The 16,733-nt window shown below is 41.7% G+C and overlaps 1 protein-coding gene across 4 annotated transcripts in view; it reads left to right on the top strand.

The window, feature by feature from the left end:
• The window catches only part of SH3GL3 (SH3 domain containing GRB2 like 3, endophilin A3), a 105,363-nt gene that overhangs the window by 57,515 nt on the left and 31,115 nt on the right, over nucleotides 1-16,733 (top strand). For 3 of the 4 annotated variants that reach the window (XM_032469132.1, XM_032469133.1, XM_032469134.1), the window contains exons 2-6: nucleotides 831-899; nucleotides 6,342-6,414; nucleotides 8,940-9,083; nucleotides 11,172-11,305; nucleotides 14,553-14,711. In XM_032469132.1, the coding sequence (XP_032325023.1) occupies nucleotides 831-899; nucleotides 6,342-6,414; nucleotides 8,940-9,083; nucleotides 11,172-11,305; nucleotides 14,553-14,711 (579 nt within the window). Of the gene's footprint in view, nucleotides 1-756; nucleotides 900-6,341; nucleotides 6,415-8,939; nucleotides 9,084-11,171; nucleotides 11,306-14,552; nucleotides 14,712-16,733 lie in introns of those variants that run through there. The other variant, XM_032469135.1, reaches the window with a different exon arrangement.

The following is a 16,733-nucleotide window of genomic DNA, read 5'->3' as shown; positions in this document are numbered from 1 at the left end:
CTCTGCCCTACAAATTTGCTGCCTCCGGGTCTTTTTTCACATTGCCTCATGCCGGAAGGCCTTCCTTCGGTCCTGCCTGTTGAAATGCCGCCTGTCCTTAAAAAGCTAGTTCAAATGTTAAGCCTTCCAGGAAGCAGATCTTGAATGAACCTACCCTTACCCCTCACACCTTAGCCCCTCAGAATTCTTTCTGTGAATCACTAAAATGCCTGTCACTTAGTATGTTCACAATAATTTGTATTTAATAGTATTATTTGGTGTTGTTTGTATTGTTTCTCCCTTATGTTTTAGTTGATTGTTGGTATATGAACTCTTTTGCTGAAATGTGGGTTCCTGGGTGGCCAGGATTAATCTTATTTATCTGTTTCTTTCTTTTTTAACATTTTTTTATTGAGCTATAGTCATTTTATTATTTAAAAAAATTTTTTTAAATGTTTTATTTATTTATTTGTGGAGGAGAGGTAATTAACTTTTTTTTTTTTTTAACAGAGATACTGGGGATTGAACCCAGGACCTCCAGCATCCTAAGCATGCACTCTACCACTGAGCTATACTCTCCCCTCTTATTTATCTGTTTCTACTACAGCAACTTCCATGTGTTTTACATATAATAGGTGCATAATATCTATTGAATGAATGAGGAATGTGTATCTTCCCATGTCGTTAGTTATGGTTACTCTTTTCAACAATTTTCTTAAAGGACTTAGTCTAAAAAAAATCCAACAAGCTGAACCTGAGTTTTTTTGTTGTTGTTTGTTTGTAATAATTTGTGTCAAATACTGTGATAACAAATGACTATATAATACAATAACTTGTGTTTATTTCTACAGCTATTTAGTGAAAAAATAAGTGGTGTAGAAGGAACGAAACTAGATGACGAATTTCTTGACATGGAACGGGTAAGAGAACATTTTAATGTAAATTGTATAATAAATATGACTTTCATCGTGGTAGGAAATATACTGATACTGTGAAGGATATTAGAGTGGCGATCTCGGATGTTTGCAGTCAGGTGTGGCTTATGGAATCCGAAAAAGGTCAGTTCTTTCACTCTTCCTAGTCCAGATGAAGAGCCTGGATCTTGGAGGCGGGATATGGCTAACTGGTGCCCTCTCGTGGACAAAAGTCAGAATGCGCACAAAAGATGGTCAATCTTGGGAAACAGTTTAGGCCTAAGTAATTGGGACTATGTATCTTGGAGAGTCAAAATGTATTTCTGGGACAAGACTATTCAAATATATAAATGTTGACTCAGTGTGTGGAAGACTCTGTTCCCATGTGTTCAAGTTGCTGCTTAACAAACAGGTTTTATCCTGGTTCTGCCCCGAGGACCAGTTGGATAAGCTGTTTCAGCCTTTTCTGAACGTGTGCTCTGCTTGCCGCACACGGATGCTTTGAGGATCATGCAGAAAGTTAATGTGTATGAAAGCGTTTGGAAGAATGCAGCGCGCATGGTACAGAAGTGATTGTCAACAAATTCCGGAGGAAGACTGTAGATACTTTGTCCTTGAACAGTCTTCCTGGTCAGCTGTGTGAAGGAGTTTAGGTGGAGGCGGTCGTGGGACCACCACTAATTACCAGCTTCCTCAGTTTCCTTCCCATTTGTTTTGGGCCCTTTAAACACAGCCTTGTTTTAGTAATTAGACTCTCCAGATGAGAGAGGGCAGAAAGGACAAAGCATCTTTCCTCAGGTGTGACATGGAGGATATGGGCTGTCGCAGGTAGTAGAGCGTTCAGCAGACGCTGGGGAACCAGTCCCTTGGTGGCAGAGAGGGAGGTGGTTTCTTCTCTTCAGGATACCCTAGACCTGGCCATGCTGTCCTCCAGGGAGCTCCTTGTTTTCTGGAAGAGCACAATCAACTTTCTAGAAATGTTAATGCCTAGATGGAAAAGCTTACTTTGTTTTGCTTTTGAAAAAAGTTCATTTCTGAAGATTGAAAAACATAGAACATTTAAACATCATTGGCATGTTGGAAATTACTTTAAGAATCACTTGATAAAGAAAGACATTTTGTGTAATTTTATCACTAACAGAATGATTCCATTGAAATGTTAAATGTAAAAGCACATCTCAGGAATTTTAGTTTCTGCTGGAAGGACTGACACCTCTTGTTTACTTCCTTTCTCTCCCAAAACCTCAGTGAGTGACAGAAGAGATATAAAAATAAAATCTATTATCTGCTTTATTACAATACTGGAAAGCACAGAAATATCTAATATGTGACAAGAGGCCTTAAGAACTTTCTAGAAGAGGTGAATTAGGTGCTATCAGACCCACGTAAAACAAGACACAGAAACGACAAAGTAGTGGAGAAACATGTTCCATGACAAATGCGAACCATGCAGAAGGGGAGGAGCAGTAGTAATGTCAAAATAAAATTTGATGCCAAAAGAGTACTAAGTGGAGAAAGACGTTTTTAAAAAATTATGGAAGGATGTAGTCTATCAGGAAATTGTAGCAGTTATGAACCATTATACATCACACAGCATGGCATCTAAACATGAAAGGTAAAAGCTGTCAGAACCACATGGAGAACTGACAAAAATCAGTAAAAGATTTCACATACCTTTCTCATAAAATAATAGATTAAACTGACAATAATAGGCTCATAGAGAATTTGCATAAAATATGGTTAATAATTTCCATTATAAATAAATATAAATATCTGCATTCCTCAAATGGACAATACATATTCACTTCAAACTTCTTTAAAACAGTTTTAATAATCCAGTCATATATTGGGCTATAGAAACAAAACTCAACAAATTTCCCAGACTAAAATAGAACACAAGGTTTACAAGGAATCCTGTAATTTCCAAATAATAATTTCCAAATTCTGGATGTTTGGAAATTGAAAAACAGGTAAAAATAATTCTTATTTCAAGAGGAAATGAAAAGTAAAATTAAAGATCATTTAGTCAAGAGAACCCTATGTATCAAGACATGTGATACATGGCTACATCTTACCTGAATTTAGTAGGAAATAAATGTTGGAGAAGCGTGACTCACTGAAGCCAAAAAGCTAGGAAAATAACAGCAAAGTAAATCACTCTAGGCGAAAGGAAGAAATCAATACCGATAAATGAGAGATTAATAAAATAAAAAAAATGATGACAGTAAAAAGGTAGAATCGATAAGTCAGACCAAGAACTATTTGTTTTGAAAATCCACCTCTACTCCTGTGTGTGCAAGAGAGGCAAAAGGGGAAAACAAACTACGTGAGGAATAAGGAGGATATAATGACAGTGTGGAATCTTTAAAAAAAATTCTTTTTTTAAAAGAGAATACGACAAACAGTTACCAGAAACTAGGGCCGCCGGCGGGTCTCTAACTCAGGGACTGAGATGTCAGTGTGTCAGTGGCACAGGCTTTGGGGAACCTCAGGGCTGGAGTACCAATACTAGATGGAAGTTCCAGAGTTAACTGACCGGCAAAGATGCCTTCACACTGAGTGGACTTTACAAAAATAATGTTCACTTCTGTACTTTCCTCTATTTGTCCTGATGGTGTCCCGAGATACTTGCATTGTGTTTAGTTAACCTGAACACACACCCACCCCACCCCCAATATCCGCAGTTACTCTAGGAGGGAGGTTTTGTTTTTATTTTTTCAGACTACATGAGTTATTTTTTCATTGTTCATCTTGATTGCCCACACTTGCCAACATGTTTAGTGTCAGTCTCTTTAATTTGTAAAGGGTTTATTCCCAGTTTAGATTCCTGGGCTGTCCTGGAAGCAGGTCCAGCATGTGCACATCAGTGCCTGGGAGTTTTTGGCCAAGTGTTTCTTGACTTTTTTCCCCCCAAAGTTGTAGAAGAGTCTGAGTAGAAAGTATCTCTGTCTCTGTCTTCTCTCATCCTCACCCTTTGGAGGTGACACCTAGCTTCCTGATGGCTTTTCATGTCTAAAGAGGGTTGTGTACATGGAATGGAGCACTCTAAGTTGTGTTTTAATTAATACTGAATTTATATAAAGTTGTGAATTTAAAACTGAGTTCTTCTTAAGCCTTAAGCTGAACTTATGGATCTTACTTATAATTTTAGTAATTTCAGTATAAAGATGGTGATAATTTTTAGTTGATAATCATTTTACTTAAAGATTTATCACTATTTACATAATTAAACAAATTTTCTTAGACATTTCAAACTGCAGTACAAACACAATGCATAGGATTTCCTCAAATTTCACATCAAGTCTAAAGCAGGATTGTTCTATGTGCTTTCATTTCTTGTAACTCTAATAAAATATAAACACTGAGGTTATCAAATTCTCTTAAACAATTCAAAGAGCTTCATAAACAATTGAACGTACTGATGGGAGTTCAAAGTTTACAAAACTTGTTACCAGGTCAAATGCACATACACGCACGCCCACCGGCACACACAGCTAGCTCACTGGTATCAGTAATATGGGTTTGATTCATTTCTTCAATATCTTTTCTGTGCTGTCTTTTTAAACCTTCCTGGGGCCCCAGATATAAGCATTCAGCTTAAGGGGAACAAATAGAATTGCAGACCGAATGAAATTGCTTGTTTGAAAGCTTCTACCCCTAAAGAGATCACAGGTTTTCCCCAGACTGATTTTGTTTGTGTTATAAATCACTCTGAGCTTGTTTTTCCCCTAGCAATGCACAATAAACGTCTTTCCAGGACATACAGATCTTCCTTATTTCTTTCCCCTTGTGATTAAAGAGTATTCCTTTATTTGGATGTTTCACAGCTTATTCTGTCAGTCTCCTATTGATTATCATTTAGGTTGTTTTCAGCTTTTCAGATGTCTAAGGGACATCTTTTTACCTCAGTGCGGTTTGCTCATGTGTCCCTAGGTGATAAACCCCTGGAAGTATGATAGCTGGCCCATTAATAGGTACTTCCGCCTGGATCTCAAAAAGGTTGTATCATTTTGTATTCCTGTTGTATATGAAAGAGCCCATTATAATACCCTGTATTGGGTCTAATCAATTTAAAAAGTTTTTTTTTTAGATCAGTCAGGTGGGTGGAAAGTACCTCCTTTTTATTTACAATTTTTCTGAATCTTTTGCCAAATATTCATAGGCAACTTGTATTTCCCCTCTCTTGTGGATTGCCGGTTTATTTCTTTCCCTTCTTTCTAGTTGGGTTGCCTTTTTTTTTTTTTTAAATGGGAGTTCTGAGTATAATAGATACTAACACTTTATTTTTTTACATTTTACTTTCTGTTCACCACTTTTCTCAAAGTTTATGTGTTGTGTCTTTTCATGGTTCCACTTTTAAATTTATGGAGTCAGAATTCTGGTCTTTTTATTATGACGCTTGGGTTTTAGGTCATGCTTGGAAGATCCTTCCACGAAGTATTTCAGAATATTATCCTGTATAATTTAGTACTTTTACAGTTTTTTTTAGGTCTATATTTTTAATCCTGTATGTAGTGTGAAGCATGAAATAACTATTATTAATTTGCCAAGTTTTAACAAAAAAGAAAAAAAAATCAAAATTGTGATGGGATTTGAATTAATTTTACATGTTAATTGTGGAAGGATTTACATCTGTCCAAACTGAATTTTCCCATCTAGGAATGTGGCCTTTCAGGTAGGTATTGTGCATTTGTCGTAATATTTATTCCTTGTTATTGCTCATTTTTAAATTGCTCTTACATATGGGATCTCCTTTTTCTTTACATTTTCTTTTGGGCAACTGATGGTATGAAGTAAAGCTATCAGAATGTGTACAGTTAACTATTCTGTGTATTCTCACATTCGTTTTCTGGTTAACCAACAGCCAAGATTGCCCAAGAATGGTTTTGCAGAAGGAAAGATTAAGTCTTAACCTGGCAGGGAAGCCTTTGATGGTAACGTCTTCTGCCCACAGAAGAGTGTTTATTTTTGTAATAACACTAGTGACTATGATTCTTGCATTATTGGTTTATTGAGGTAGTTTCTCATATGAATCCTTGTTATGCCATCCTTATGTAAGTACAGAAATTCAAGTTCACCCACTGGTTGAGGAAAGTTTGTCTCAGGAGTGTCTAGTCTTGGTTTTGAGAGTAATATATCAAATATATCGAGTAATTTAGTGGCATATAATAGCTTGTCCAAGTTTTTCTAAATATTATATTAATATTCATTTTAATGTTGAGAAAGAAATTAGTGTTTTCCACTATCATTGGGAAGAGCCATCATTGGAAGGATGTCCCAGAATCAAAAAGTTAAGAAAATATTGCCTTTTCCAAAAGTGGTGAAAACATTCATTTGGATTAAAATCATTATAATGGTGTTATAAGTATTAAATTAATGAAAGTCATTTCTCTGTTTGTTTTTCTGTATGTCGTTTACCAATATCTTATGTGTTTTTTTTTTTTTAAGAAAATAGATGTTACCAATAAAGCTGTTGCAGAAATTCTTTCAAAAGCCACAGAATATCTTCAGCCAAATCCAGGTAAAGTTAGAAAATGTCTTGGAATATTTAGTTTTTCATTCGCTGTCACAGATTCCAATAATCCAGCATGTATAGCTGACATGATCTGGAAACAATGTCCTCTGTGTCCAGATAATGAAATTCAGTTTTGTTTTTTTGAGTGACTGAAGGTAGTTGCTGTGAATCTTAGCTGATGACAAACAGAGCAGACACTTCTGTGAACCATGGTGACACTGTTTGGATGGGGTTTTGGTCTTAGCAGCAAGACACTGCTAAGCAAAGACGTTTTTAATGATACTCTTCAGAAACCTACTAAGTACTTTGTAAAGGTTTTCTTATTCAGTTGTTTCCTCTTTAAAAAAAAAAAAACCCTCTGCTATCCTTTTCTAACGGTGTATATGAATTTTAAATGGCTTTCACTTCATGGCTTTTGAGCTGATGAAATGAGGCGTAATGCATATGAAAAACAGTGTGAGACAGTCCAGTGTTACAGTAGCTTCTCAGCGGGAGGTCTCTGATTCCTCGGCATTGAAGCAGCCTCCCTTGACGAAGTTTTCCTAAGTTCTGGATGATAGAAAACCAACAGAGGGCGTCCGAGCTTTGAGTTCTGCGGGTTTCCAAATCTGCCTTTACTTTTCATGAATTTATTATTTGCACGTAACGACTGTGATTCCTTTGGCTGTAGGAATCAGCACACACTCAACCATCTGAAAATCTAGAAAATAAAACCTTTAAAACATAAATTTAAGAAAATATCATGGCCCAGGGAGGATGGCAGGTATACAGTTCTTTAGAATTGTACAGATGATTATGGTTTTAAAAACCATAATAATATATTTCTTCCCTGGCCTCCTCAACGATTGAACCACACAAGTCCCTTCTCCTGATAAATCAGTCAGCAAATATTTAGCAAATGCTTTCTCTAGGCAAGGGGCTTTCCTGTGTACTGTTAAGTTGGACAGGGAGCCTGCCCTCCATGAGCTGATGTTGGAACGGGGTAGGGAGGTGTTGACCAACAATGGAAGTGTCCACTTGACAAGAGGCCTCTGGTTATTCCTGGAGAAGAAGGGGGAGGCCTAGCAGCCTCTAATTCAGTTTAATGAACCTCAGTAACAGGCCTGCTTACATCCCACATCCTGCCCTGACAGTAGGGAAGAGGAGCAGTGTGTATGTGTGTGTGTGCGCACGCGCGCGTGCTGTGGGCGTGAAGCCTGTGTGCCTGGGGACCAGGAGGATATAAGTGCTTCTGAGGCTGAGGTGGGCAAGATTCAAAAAGGCTGACACCGTGAGTGTCTGAAGTCTTGCTACTCAAAGTGTGGTCCGTGGACCAGCAGGATCAGCATCCCCTGAGAGACTGTGAGAAATGCAGAAACTTGGGCTCATCCCAGACTGACTGGATCAGACTCTGCATCTTAACAGGAACCTTGGGTGGTTTTGCGTGCACATTAAAGTTTGAGAAACACTGGTTGAGAACACATTAAAATAAATATGTAATTATTAAAATAAGAGAAAATAAAATTTATCCCTTTACCAGCTAAAGTTACCTCAAACACCACCTAGCCTACAGAATAAAATCCCAAACCCTTAGCTTGGTGTTCAGTTCACAGTCACATTTTCCCATAGGTATTTCCTGACTTGTCCTGTGCTAGTTTCTTCTTCAGTCAATCCAAGCCTCCTCTTTATCTGCTGGTTATGTACCATTAAGCATTCCCCTTCTGAGCCTCACACTATTTCTGCACTTTGGGAGACACCTTTCCGCCTTCATTCAGCATGTTGTTATGTTTTCCTTTCCCTACACCACACCAATAACTAGGTGTGAGCTCCTTGAAGGCAGAGGCTGGCTTAGGTCTTTCTGGAGTTCCAGTAGTTAGCATGGTGTGTCGCACAGAGCCGAGATTCGTGAACACTCCTGGCCTAAGTCACAGAAAAGAAGGTCCCAAGCAGTGGCCGCCTATCATTTCCCTTGGGCCTGGGAGCTGAGCTGCACCTGAGGGGCTGTCAGCACAGACTCCCATTCACTCTGGGGACATCTGTCTCCTCCCGTAGGTTCTGCTTCCTACATTGAAGTGTGCAGTGGCCCTCCTCCATGATACTGAATATAATCAGTCTGGGTACATGCTTGGGGGGTGGGAGAGTGGTGTTTAATGACCAGTTGGTAGTTTGAAACATCCACCTCAGCAATTCCAATCTTAGTTTGCAATCGGTTCCCAGGAAAATTTGTCTGCCCAGGTGTCAGCGTCTGACAACGTGTTAGCTGTGGGTGGGGTAATGATAGCCCCAGGTACTATTATTTGGAGTCAACAGCGTGTGCCGTAATTTCTATTTCCCATCGCGGCTGTGCGACGGTGCCCTTAGCTCCCACCTTGGTTAAGATTCCAGAAAATCATGTGAGAACCTAGGTAGTTCACACATGGTCCCCTCATGTCTCAGGTCTCTGATATTTTGCCCAAGGCGACCTCGATTTCATCAGCCACGTTTGTTAAATGCCATGCACCTGTCACTCCACCTTGCCACTTTAAGGAATTACAAATGATAATGTTTTTAAGCATACAGAGCTAAGCTAGGAATGCTGAACACTGTGTCGAAGATCCGAGGACAGGTGAAAACCACCGGCTACCCGCAGACGGAAGGCTTGCTGGGCGACTGCATGCTGAAATACGGGAAGGAGCTCGGGGAAGGCTCCGCTTTTGGTGAGTGCTCACCCACCACCTGGGAGAGCCGAGAATGCGTCCTTTGTTGATACTGTGTTATGCACAAGACTTTCATTTTAACAACCCTTATTATTTTTTCATATTCTCAAAGTAATACATATTCAATGCAGGAAGTTTATAAAACACAGGTAAGTAAAATGCCAACATCACCCATAACCACTTACCCAGTGACTGATCCAGTCACACTCTCTCTTGTATATCCCCTGTACCTTGTGTTTATTCTTATTTATATTCACATAACCTTTAAAAGTTAAAATGGAGTTATAAGATATTTACCTTAATACCCTTCTGTAACCTGCGTATTCCCACGGACAATAGCGCAATCCATGTCATAAAACAATTAATCTTCTACAATATTTTTTAAAGGCACCCCAATATTTCAAGTATCATAGTTTGTTCAATCAACCCCATTTATTGGATATTTAGGTTCTTTTCTTTATGTAGCTGCTGCTGCTTTGGTAGCTTCCCAGGTACCCTGTGACTCGAGGGAACGTGTATTGAGAAAGAACTGGCGTCAGGAGGGCGTTAGCAGCAGATGGGCTGCTTGCTGTCCTGAGGAAAACACTGTGCTGTTGGATACCCTCTTCTTGGGGCCACAGAGGGGAAGCTTCCTTAAATGCAGAGACCTGAGTGGGTGGAGGCTGAGCCCCACGTACTCGTGCAACTGGAAATGCTAATCTTGGGGAAGGAGAGGGGATGTCAATCCATGGAGGTGCCGGCCAATATTCAGAATGTCATCTTTGGTGCCTTCAAAGAAACATATTTGGAAATGTTTCTGTCAAAGCTAAATTGGCTGACATTCTGTGGTGTGGGCACTGGAGACAGTGAGCGATGGGGCCAGAGGCAGTATCCTCTGTTTCTGACCAGTTGGGCAGGAGAGAGACCCCAGGCTCAGAAAGGACGTCTCATTTCCATCTCAGAACAAGTTAGGACCAGGCTCTGGGGAGTTAGTTAAGGAAACTTAGCCTCTCGGGAGGAATAAAGCTACAGTGGGCCAAAACGGGTCTTGGCCAGCTGCGGTTTAGAGTAACAGTTTCCACTTAGCTTTGCAAGGTCCTATAACACACACTATCTAGTTTATTTCTTTAAAAAAATAAAAAGTGAGGTGAGGTAACATTACTATCCTGTTTCACAGATGAATAAACTGCACATGCCCTTGACTTGTAGGGAAAACAACTTGAAGGTCAGAATTTTCTGGAAATGCACATTCTTAGACTGGGATTTCAGGTCTTCTTCAAGCCTGGGAGTTAAGAGACCCCAAGCTCTACCTTTTTATGAGATCAATTGGAAAACCCCAACTACAGGAAAAATAGTTCAGTCTAGTGCAGCATTTCCCAGAGGCGTCTTCTAGGAAACCTGCCACTCTCACTGTGCACAGCTACCAGGACACCTGCTTGCAAATTACTGTAGGGTAGCTGGCGCTGAACACTAGGGTGTCATCTGGCGAAAGCTGTCCATCACTGCCCACGCCCAGCATGGCTGGCCGCGGACCTCACTGCAAGAGCGGGCCCTGCCCACCCTGCTGAAAGGCTGTCCCATGTGACGCTGCCAAGCTTTGTTTGACATCAGAAAGAGTAGGGAGCCTTAGAACCGTCTCAAGGATACAAGGAGTGGCCTCAAGAAGACCTAGCATTTAGAAGCTGAGGTTTTGTTTATTTATTCCTATTGTAATCTTTACTGGTTAATACTTAGCCTCTGATGAATGAATCCTTTTATTGTTTACAAAGAGGGATTTTGTTTTGGAGCTTCTAAGGAACCCTTGGTGCCAGTTCACAAAACTACTGGTTTAAAAAAAAAGCTTTAACCCCATCTAGTGGCCTATATGGTAAGTGCCTCGGTCTGTCTGAGCCTCATTTTTTTCTCTATAGTGGAGAAAGTGCAGAAGTAGAAAGACTTTCCCTTTTCATTTTTCTCTTTTCTGGGTCACGATTCAAAGGTCCCAGACTAAGGACCTTGTTACATACCATTGATCATCACAAAGTTTTGGGAAAGAGTTAAATGAACGTCACTGTTAACTTGGAGTTGGATCACCTAAAGAACCTTTTTTATTTGTATTTCCTATTCAAGGCAATGCGTTAATAGAAGTTGGTGAATCCATGAAACTAATGGCTGAGGTGAAAGACTCTCTTGATATTAACGTAAAGCAAACGTTTATTGACCCACTTCAGTTACTACAAGACAAAGATTTAAAAGAGATTGGGGTAAGTTTTCGCGGCTATAAATCTCCCCATTGCTGCTTAATATGATGTTTATATTTAAAACCTTTAGAACATTTCTACAGGGACTCAATGAAAGCTTCCTCTTATTGTGAGTGGTAAAAAAAAAACAACTCAGTTATGTTTACCTGGTTCACTGGGGAAGAGTCCCAGGATCAATTAGCCCTTTACTCTGAGTCTTACTGAAGCCAGTAGAAGCCAAGCTCAGGACAGATATTTCTGCAGTCATCTCTCACGTAACAAAATGATTCCATGACTTCCGTTCTGGATTTTTTTGATCATCAAAATCATACCATCTTTTGATATGTTGGTTATTATTTTCCATTACTTTTTCAAGGAAGTCAGTATCTCGGAATCAACATTTTATATTTGGAAGATGTGCAAGTTGGGCCTCCAGAGCATACGTGGGAACTTTCAGGGAGCTGTAGTCAATCACGTGCCACTTGCTTGGCGGTGTTTTTGCAGATGTGCAAAAACAGCCTTGAGACTTTTACCCGGACAGAGACTTCTACTCTAGAGGGACAGCCCCTGTTGAGAACTTCTTTGGGCGCCCCCTTGAGGAGTTGAACGGAAGACCTTCCCCCCAAGTGCCTTCAGGGTGACCTGGAGGCAGCCCCAGCCAGCTCGCAAGGCGGCTGAACCTCAGGGATGTCCCCTCTTCCTTTCTTCAGGCCCAGTGCTTCTCTTGGTGGGGTCCCTGCACCAGCAGCAGCCTCGCATGTTAGAAATGCAAATTCTTGGGCCCTATTCCAGAGCTTCCCTTCAGAAAGGCCTGGACACCCGTAAAGGCATTTAGAATTTATGCTGGAACCGAAGGGGAGGGAAATTCGGGAAGGTTGAAGGGAAAATGGAAGCAATCATTCAGGAACTCCCAGAACATCCCTCTGCCCTCCCCACAGCCCACATGCCCCCTGCACCCTCCTCAGCTCTTCACTCCTGTCGTCCACTTTCTCTTCCATCTTAGGGAAGGTGATGTTCCTCCTGCTCCCTCAGGCCGGTCCTCCACTGGGCCCCAGAGTCCATCACCCTCACCTCGTCAGGTCCTTTGCTGCGTCTGTCAGTCATTCTGTCTCCTGAATCTCCCTTTTCCCTCTTTCTATCTGTTGGCTTCCTTTGGTTAACATTTAAACACACCAACACAGCAGCCCTTGATTCCTGGCTTCACATCTCACCCCCTCCAGTCCATTCTCCACACCACAGCCAGAGCAGTCTTCCTAAGATACCATCCCCCTGTAGCTGCCCCATGACGTGGGAATAAAGATCCAGTAAAGATCCCCTAATTACGGGCCCCTCCTTCTTTCTACCGGTCAATCGCTCACCCCTTCCCACTTGAACTCTCTGCCCAGCCTCACTGAATGACTTGCAGTCCCCAGGGGATGTTTTGCTTTGTGCTTTCCCTCTGTTCTCTGTCTTTCTCCTTTTCCTCTCCTCTCCTGGCTAAGTCATCTCACCTCTCAGGTCCCAGCTCAGGTGTCCTGTCCTTTGGGAAGCTCTTGTTCTCTCCCTGACTTCATCAGGGGCTCCTTCTGTGTTCCCTGTGCTGTGAGCATCACTGTGCTCTTTCTCTGCTGTTGGGGAGTGAGTGCTCAGGGTAGGGAGTCATGTTTTGTTCACTTTGGTAGCCACAATGCCTAGTGTGGGGTTCGTGCTCCCAAATTCTTCCTGAACAGATGATTCTAGGGAAGAAGAGACACTCTGAGTTGTGGGTATGCCAAAACATCTTTCCCAGATGTGGAACCTTAAAACCAAACATCTCATTTGCCGAAATACATAATACGGCATTTTTTCTTGTGCTGTTTTCCTTAAGAAAGTCGTACAAAAAGCCCAATGGACAACGTAGCTCTTCCACTTGGCCTGGTCCAGTAGGGTAGCTAGCCATGGACACCAATGTGGAATCTGAGCAGTGAGTGGGAGAGAGGTACAAAATACACATATACTTAAATGTTGCAGTTCCCTGTGCAAAAAATTGTTTTCTAAATGGCGTCTCTTGTTACTCAGCTTTTCTTTGATAGATAAACCATATAAATCTAAGTGTAAATCCCATAGATGGTCAAGAATTAAGAATCTAATATTCAGAGGGCTTTTCAGTCTCAGCTGTGCGCTATACGTACCTTGGACATTTAACACGTGACTGACGTATCTGTAAAAGCGTTTACGGACTCAGACGGCTTTCACAAACATTTCTTTACCCATAAACAGTCAGGCTAAGCCATTCTTGTCCTGGTTTTACAACCACACATGTGGAGGCTCGGAGGGATTTAGAGACTTGCCCAGAGTCACAGAACATATGAGAGAGATGCTTCTGACTTTTTGTCCCAAATGCTCTTTTCACCCAATCATTATGGAAATTAGAACCAGTGTTTTTCCACCAGAAGGAATAGTCAAGTCACCCTCGTACTTCAGTGGGACAGTCTGTTTTCATTATACAGTTTTGACATCAAATATTCCAGGGATTATAGTCATAAACTCCCTTGCCCTGTGCAATTATCTGCTCTACAGAACTTCTGATGTGGGATCCCTCATCCCTCTGCTTGAACACAAACTGTGATGGGGAACTTACTACCACACAAGGCAGTGCATTCCATGAACGGACAGCTCTCATGTTTATAATTGTTTTATTTTGTTAAAGAGATCATATTTTAAAAAAGAAATCCCACCATTTCAGAGGTTGCCTGTGAACAGTCTGTCCTCTTTGTGCATCATGTCCATTGATGGCATTTATTCAGCTTGTTCTGTAATTGTTTGGGAACTTTATGGAAGACGCAAAAGTATTCTAGAGGATACTAGAAATTTGTGCTCTTATAATATACTTCTTAGTGAGGAGCTGACGATAGTGCCAGAAGAACCATCCTTATTTTTGGCATAGTTAATTCAGTTGGAAATTATCTGGGCATTAATAGAATCTAAGTGAGGGGTCCTATAAGGAATGTTGGAAAATTAATCTCAGTACTGACACTGCGTCCTTATGTTCCATGTAGACACTCATTCGTTCTATAATCTATACACCCATCCATCTACCCATTCATTCATTCCACAAATATTCCTTGTGGACCTGCAGCGAAGGGAGCCTCTAATAGATGCTTGAGTGCATGCAAAAGAAGTGGAAGGTGGGTTCCTTCCCTTTTGACTTCAGGCTGAGAAAAATCAATGACTATTTTCATAGCAATGATGAAGATTTCTTTATGCCGTGTTTGAGTGTGATAGGTCTCTGATGAACTCCTTTGTCCCTTAGCACCACCTGAAAAAGCTGGAGGGCCGGCGCCTGGATTACGATTATAAAAAGAAGCGAGTAGGTAAGATACCAGACGAAGAAGTCAGACAAGCAGTAGAAAAATTTGAAGAGTCAAAGGAGTTGGCTGAAAGAAGCATGTTTAATTTTTTAGAAAATGATGTAAGTATTTAAACCAAACAGGAGACTTTAATGTGAATGAAAGCATTGACTATATGACAAGGGTCAGCATGTTGAGAAGCTCTGGAGCCTTAGTGGTTACAAGTTTCTGGAGTTTTCTGTAACCGTTATCTCCTGCCTCAGAAATAGCTTCAGACATTTGGCAAGTCCCAAGTCATATCTCTGATCTGGAGAAGTCCTGTTTATCCTGAATTGCTTCAGAGATGTGCTCAGATCGGTCCCGGGGAGGTGGGGCTGTCTGGGGGGAAGTGCATGGTCGACTAGCCTTTGTATTTGAGACCATAGCCTTAGCAGTTTTGCAGGAGGATGGAAAGCCCATGCCATGTGGTAATTTGCAGTTTTGCTAAGACCGTGAAAAGCACTGTGGGAGGCAGATGTTTTAGGTGGAGCAGCTCTTGGCTGGTGGGAGAGCCTCAATCATCACCCAGCTCTCTGATGCCTTCACTCGTCATAATGAACCTTTAGGATCTAAAAGCATGACCTAAATTTCCAGCTGTACCACAGTGGTGCTTGTGAACCTGAGGATGGTGAAGGTCTTGACACAGATCCCTCAGCAATGCTAACGTTCTGTTGTACCGTGATTCTTGCCACCAGCTCTTACTTTATTTGCCCAAGTGAAGTTAGATTAAATGAAACTAAAGAGGATGGTGACCCCCAACTGGGCACCGTGAAGGCCGAAGGTCACCCTTCTTTGCCTTGGTGATGAGGACTTGTCTGGCATTTTTCACTGCCTGATGAGAAGAACCCTTGGCACCTGTCCCCTCCAGACGCCCTGCCCTAAGCCCGGCCTCAGTGATGCCAGGAGTTACCTCAGCCCAGCATTCGTTTTGGACCTATCTGTTGAACTTTCAAACCTATTGGGACAAGTCAGATGAGTTATTTATCTGCAAAACTATGTTCTACTTATAATAATTTATTAAAAGGTACATTGAGGTCTTGCATCTTTTGAGTCAAGTCAGACCAAATGTACTGAGCACCTTTTATCTGCCATGGTGATGTGGGGTGGGGGGAGTTATGTCCAATGTTAACAAGACATGAATCCTGGAGGAAACAGTTTGAAAATTCCCATGTCCTGAGTACCAAAAAGTACACCCTGTTTCTCCTTTTAAATATTTTATCAGGTCTTTTACATTTTATGAGAAATAAGAAGAGGTGTTACAGTTTTCCCTGTTTTGCTATGTTGTTTGTTTTTCCTTAAAAAAATATTAATTTCCTTGAAGTTGCCCCCACGCAATAGGCCATTTTGCTTTTGTTTTGTCTTGGATTGCCTTGCTGATTGAAGTCTTTAGAAAGTTTTTGCAGTGTGACATATCAGATGCGTGCATTCCTTATCAGGCCACAGCAAGTGTTGCCCTTCCAGCCCTGCACTCTTTAAAGTGGATTTAAACTCTGAGGTTGAATCTCATGTGTCAGACATGCTGTCTGCCCCATGTCCTTTATTCATGATCTTCATTTGTCATCTGCATTGATAAGCTATTGCAAAGAACTCCCTTTCGGAGGCCTGTCTCAGTTGCTCTGGCCTTGGCGATGGACCAGGAGACCTTAGTTTTCCCTTCAGTGTCAGTCAAAATCAGAAGTGATCCATTCCTTATAAAAGCTCAGTCATTTGTCCATTTGTTGACAATGACAGTATTCTGCTTGTCACAAATAGGTTACCCCCTCCCCACCCCACCCTGGCAGAAGAGCAAGGTGGTGTGTAACCCAAGCCCCCGGGGGCCTTGGCGTCGGCCCTCCAGAGGCACGAGCTGCAGCGTTTCCCCGGAAGTTTCCTGGGGCGGGAGGCACCTCTGTTCAGCTCTGAGGGGCCTGGGCTGCTCCCTCGTTTTAGGGCCTGGACCCACACCTCCGCCGGCAGCCAGGGGAGCCGGCCACTGAGAGGGGAGGAGACCAAAAGGACGAGCTGGATGAAGAGCGCCGCAGGCCCGGGCTCCTTCTCTCCCTCTTCCTGCCTTTCCTGCGCCGTCCTGAGCCGCAGCGGTCACCCTTCGTGCTGTGGTTGCTGAT

This window comes from Camelus ferus, chromosome 27 (assembly GCF_009834535.1).
Source record: "Camelus ferus isolate YT-003-E chromosome 27, BCGSAC_Cfer_1.0, whole genome shotgun sequence".
Lineage (NCBI taxonomy): Eukaryota > Metazoa > Chordata > Mammalia > Artiodactyla > Camelidae > Camelus > Camelus ferus.
The sequence above is the reverse complement of the archived record's forward strand: the minus strand, read 5'-3'. Positions and strand labels throughout refer to the sequence as shown.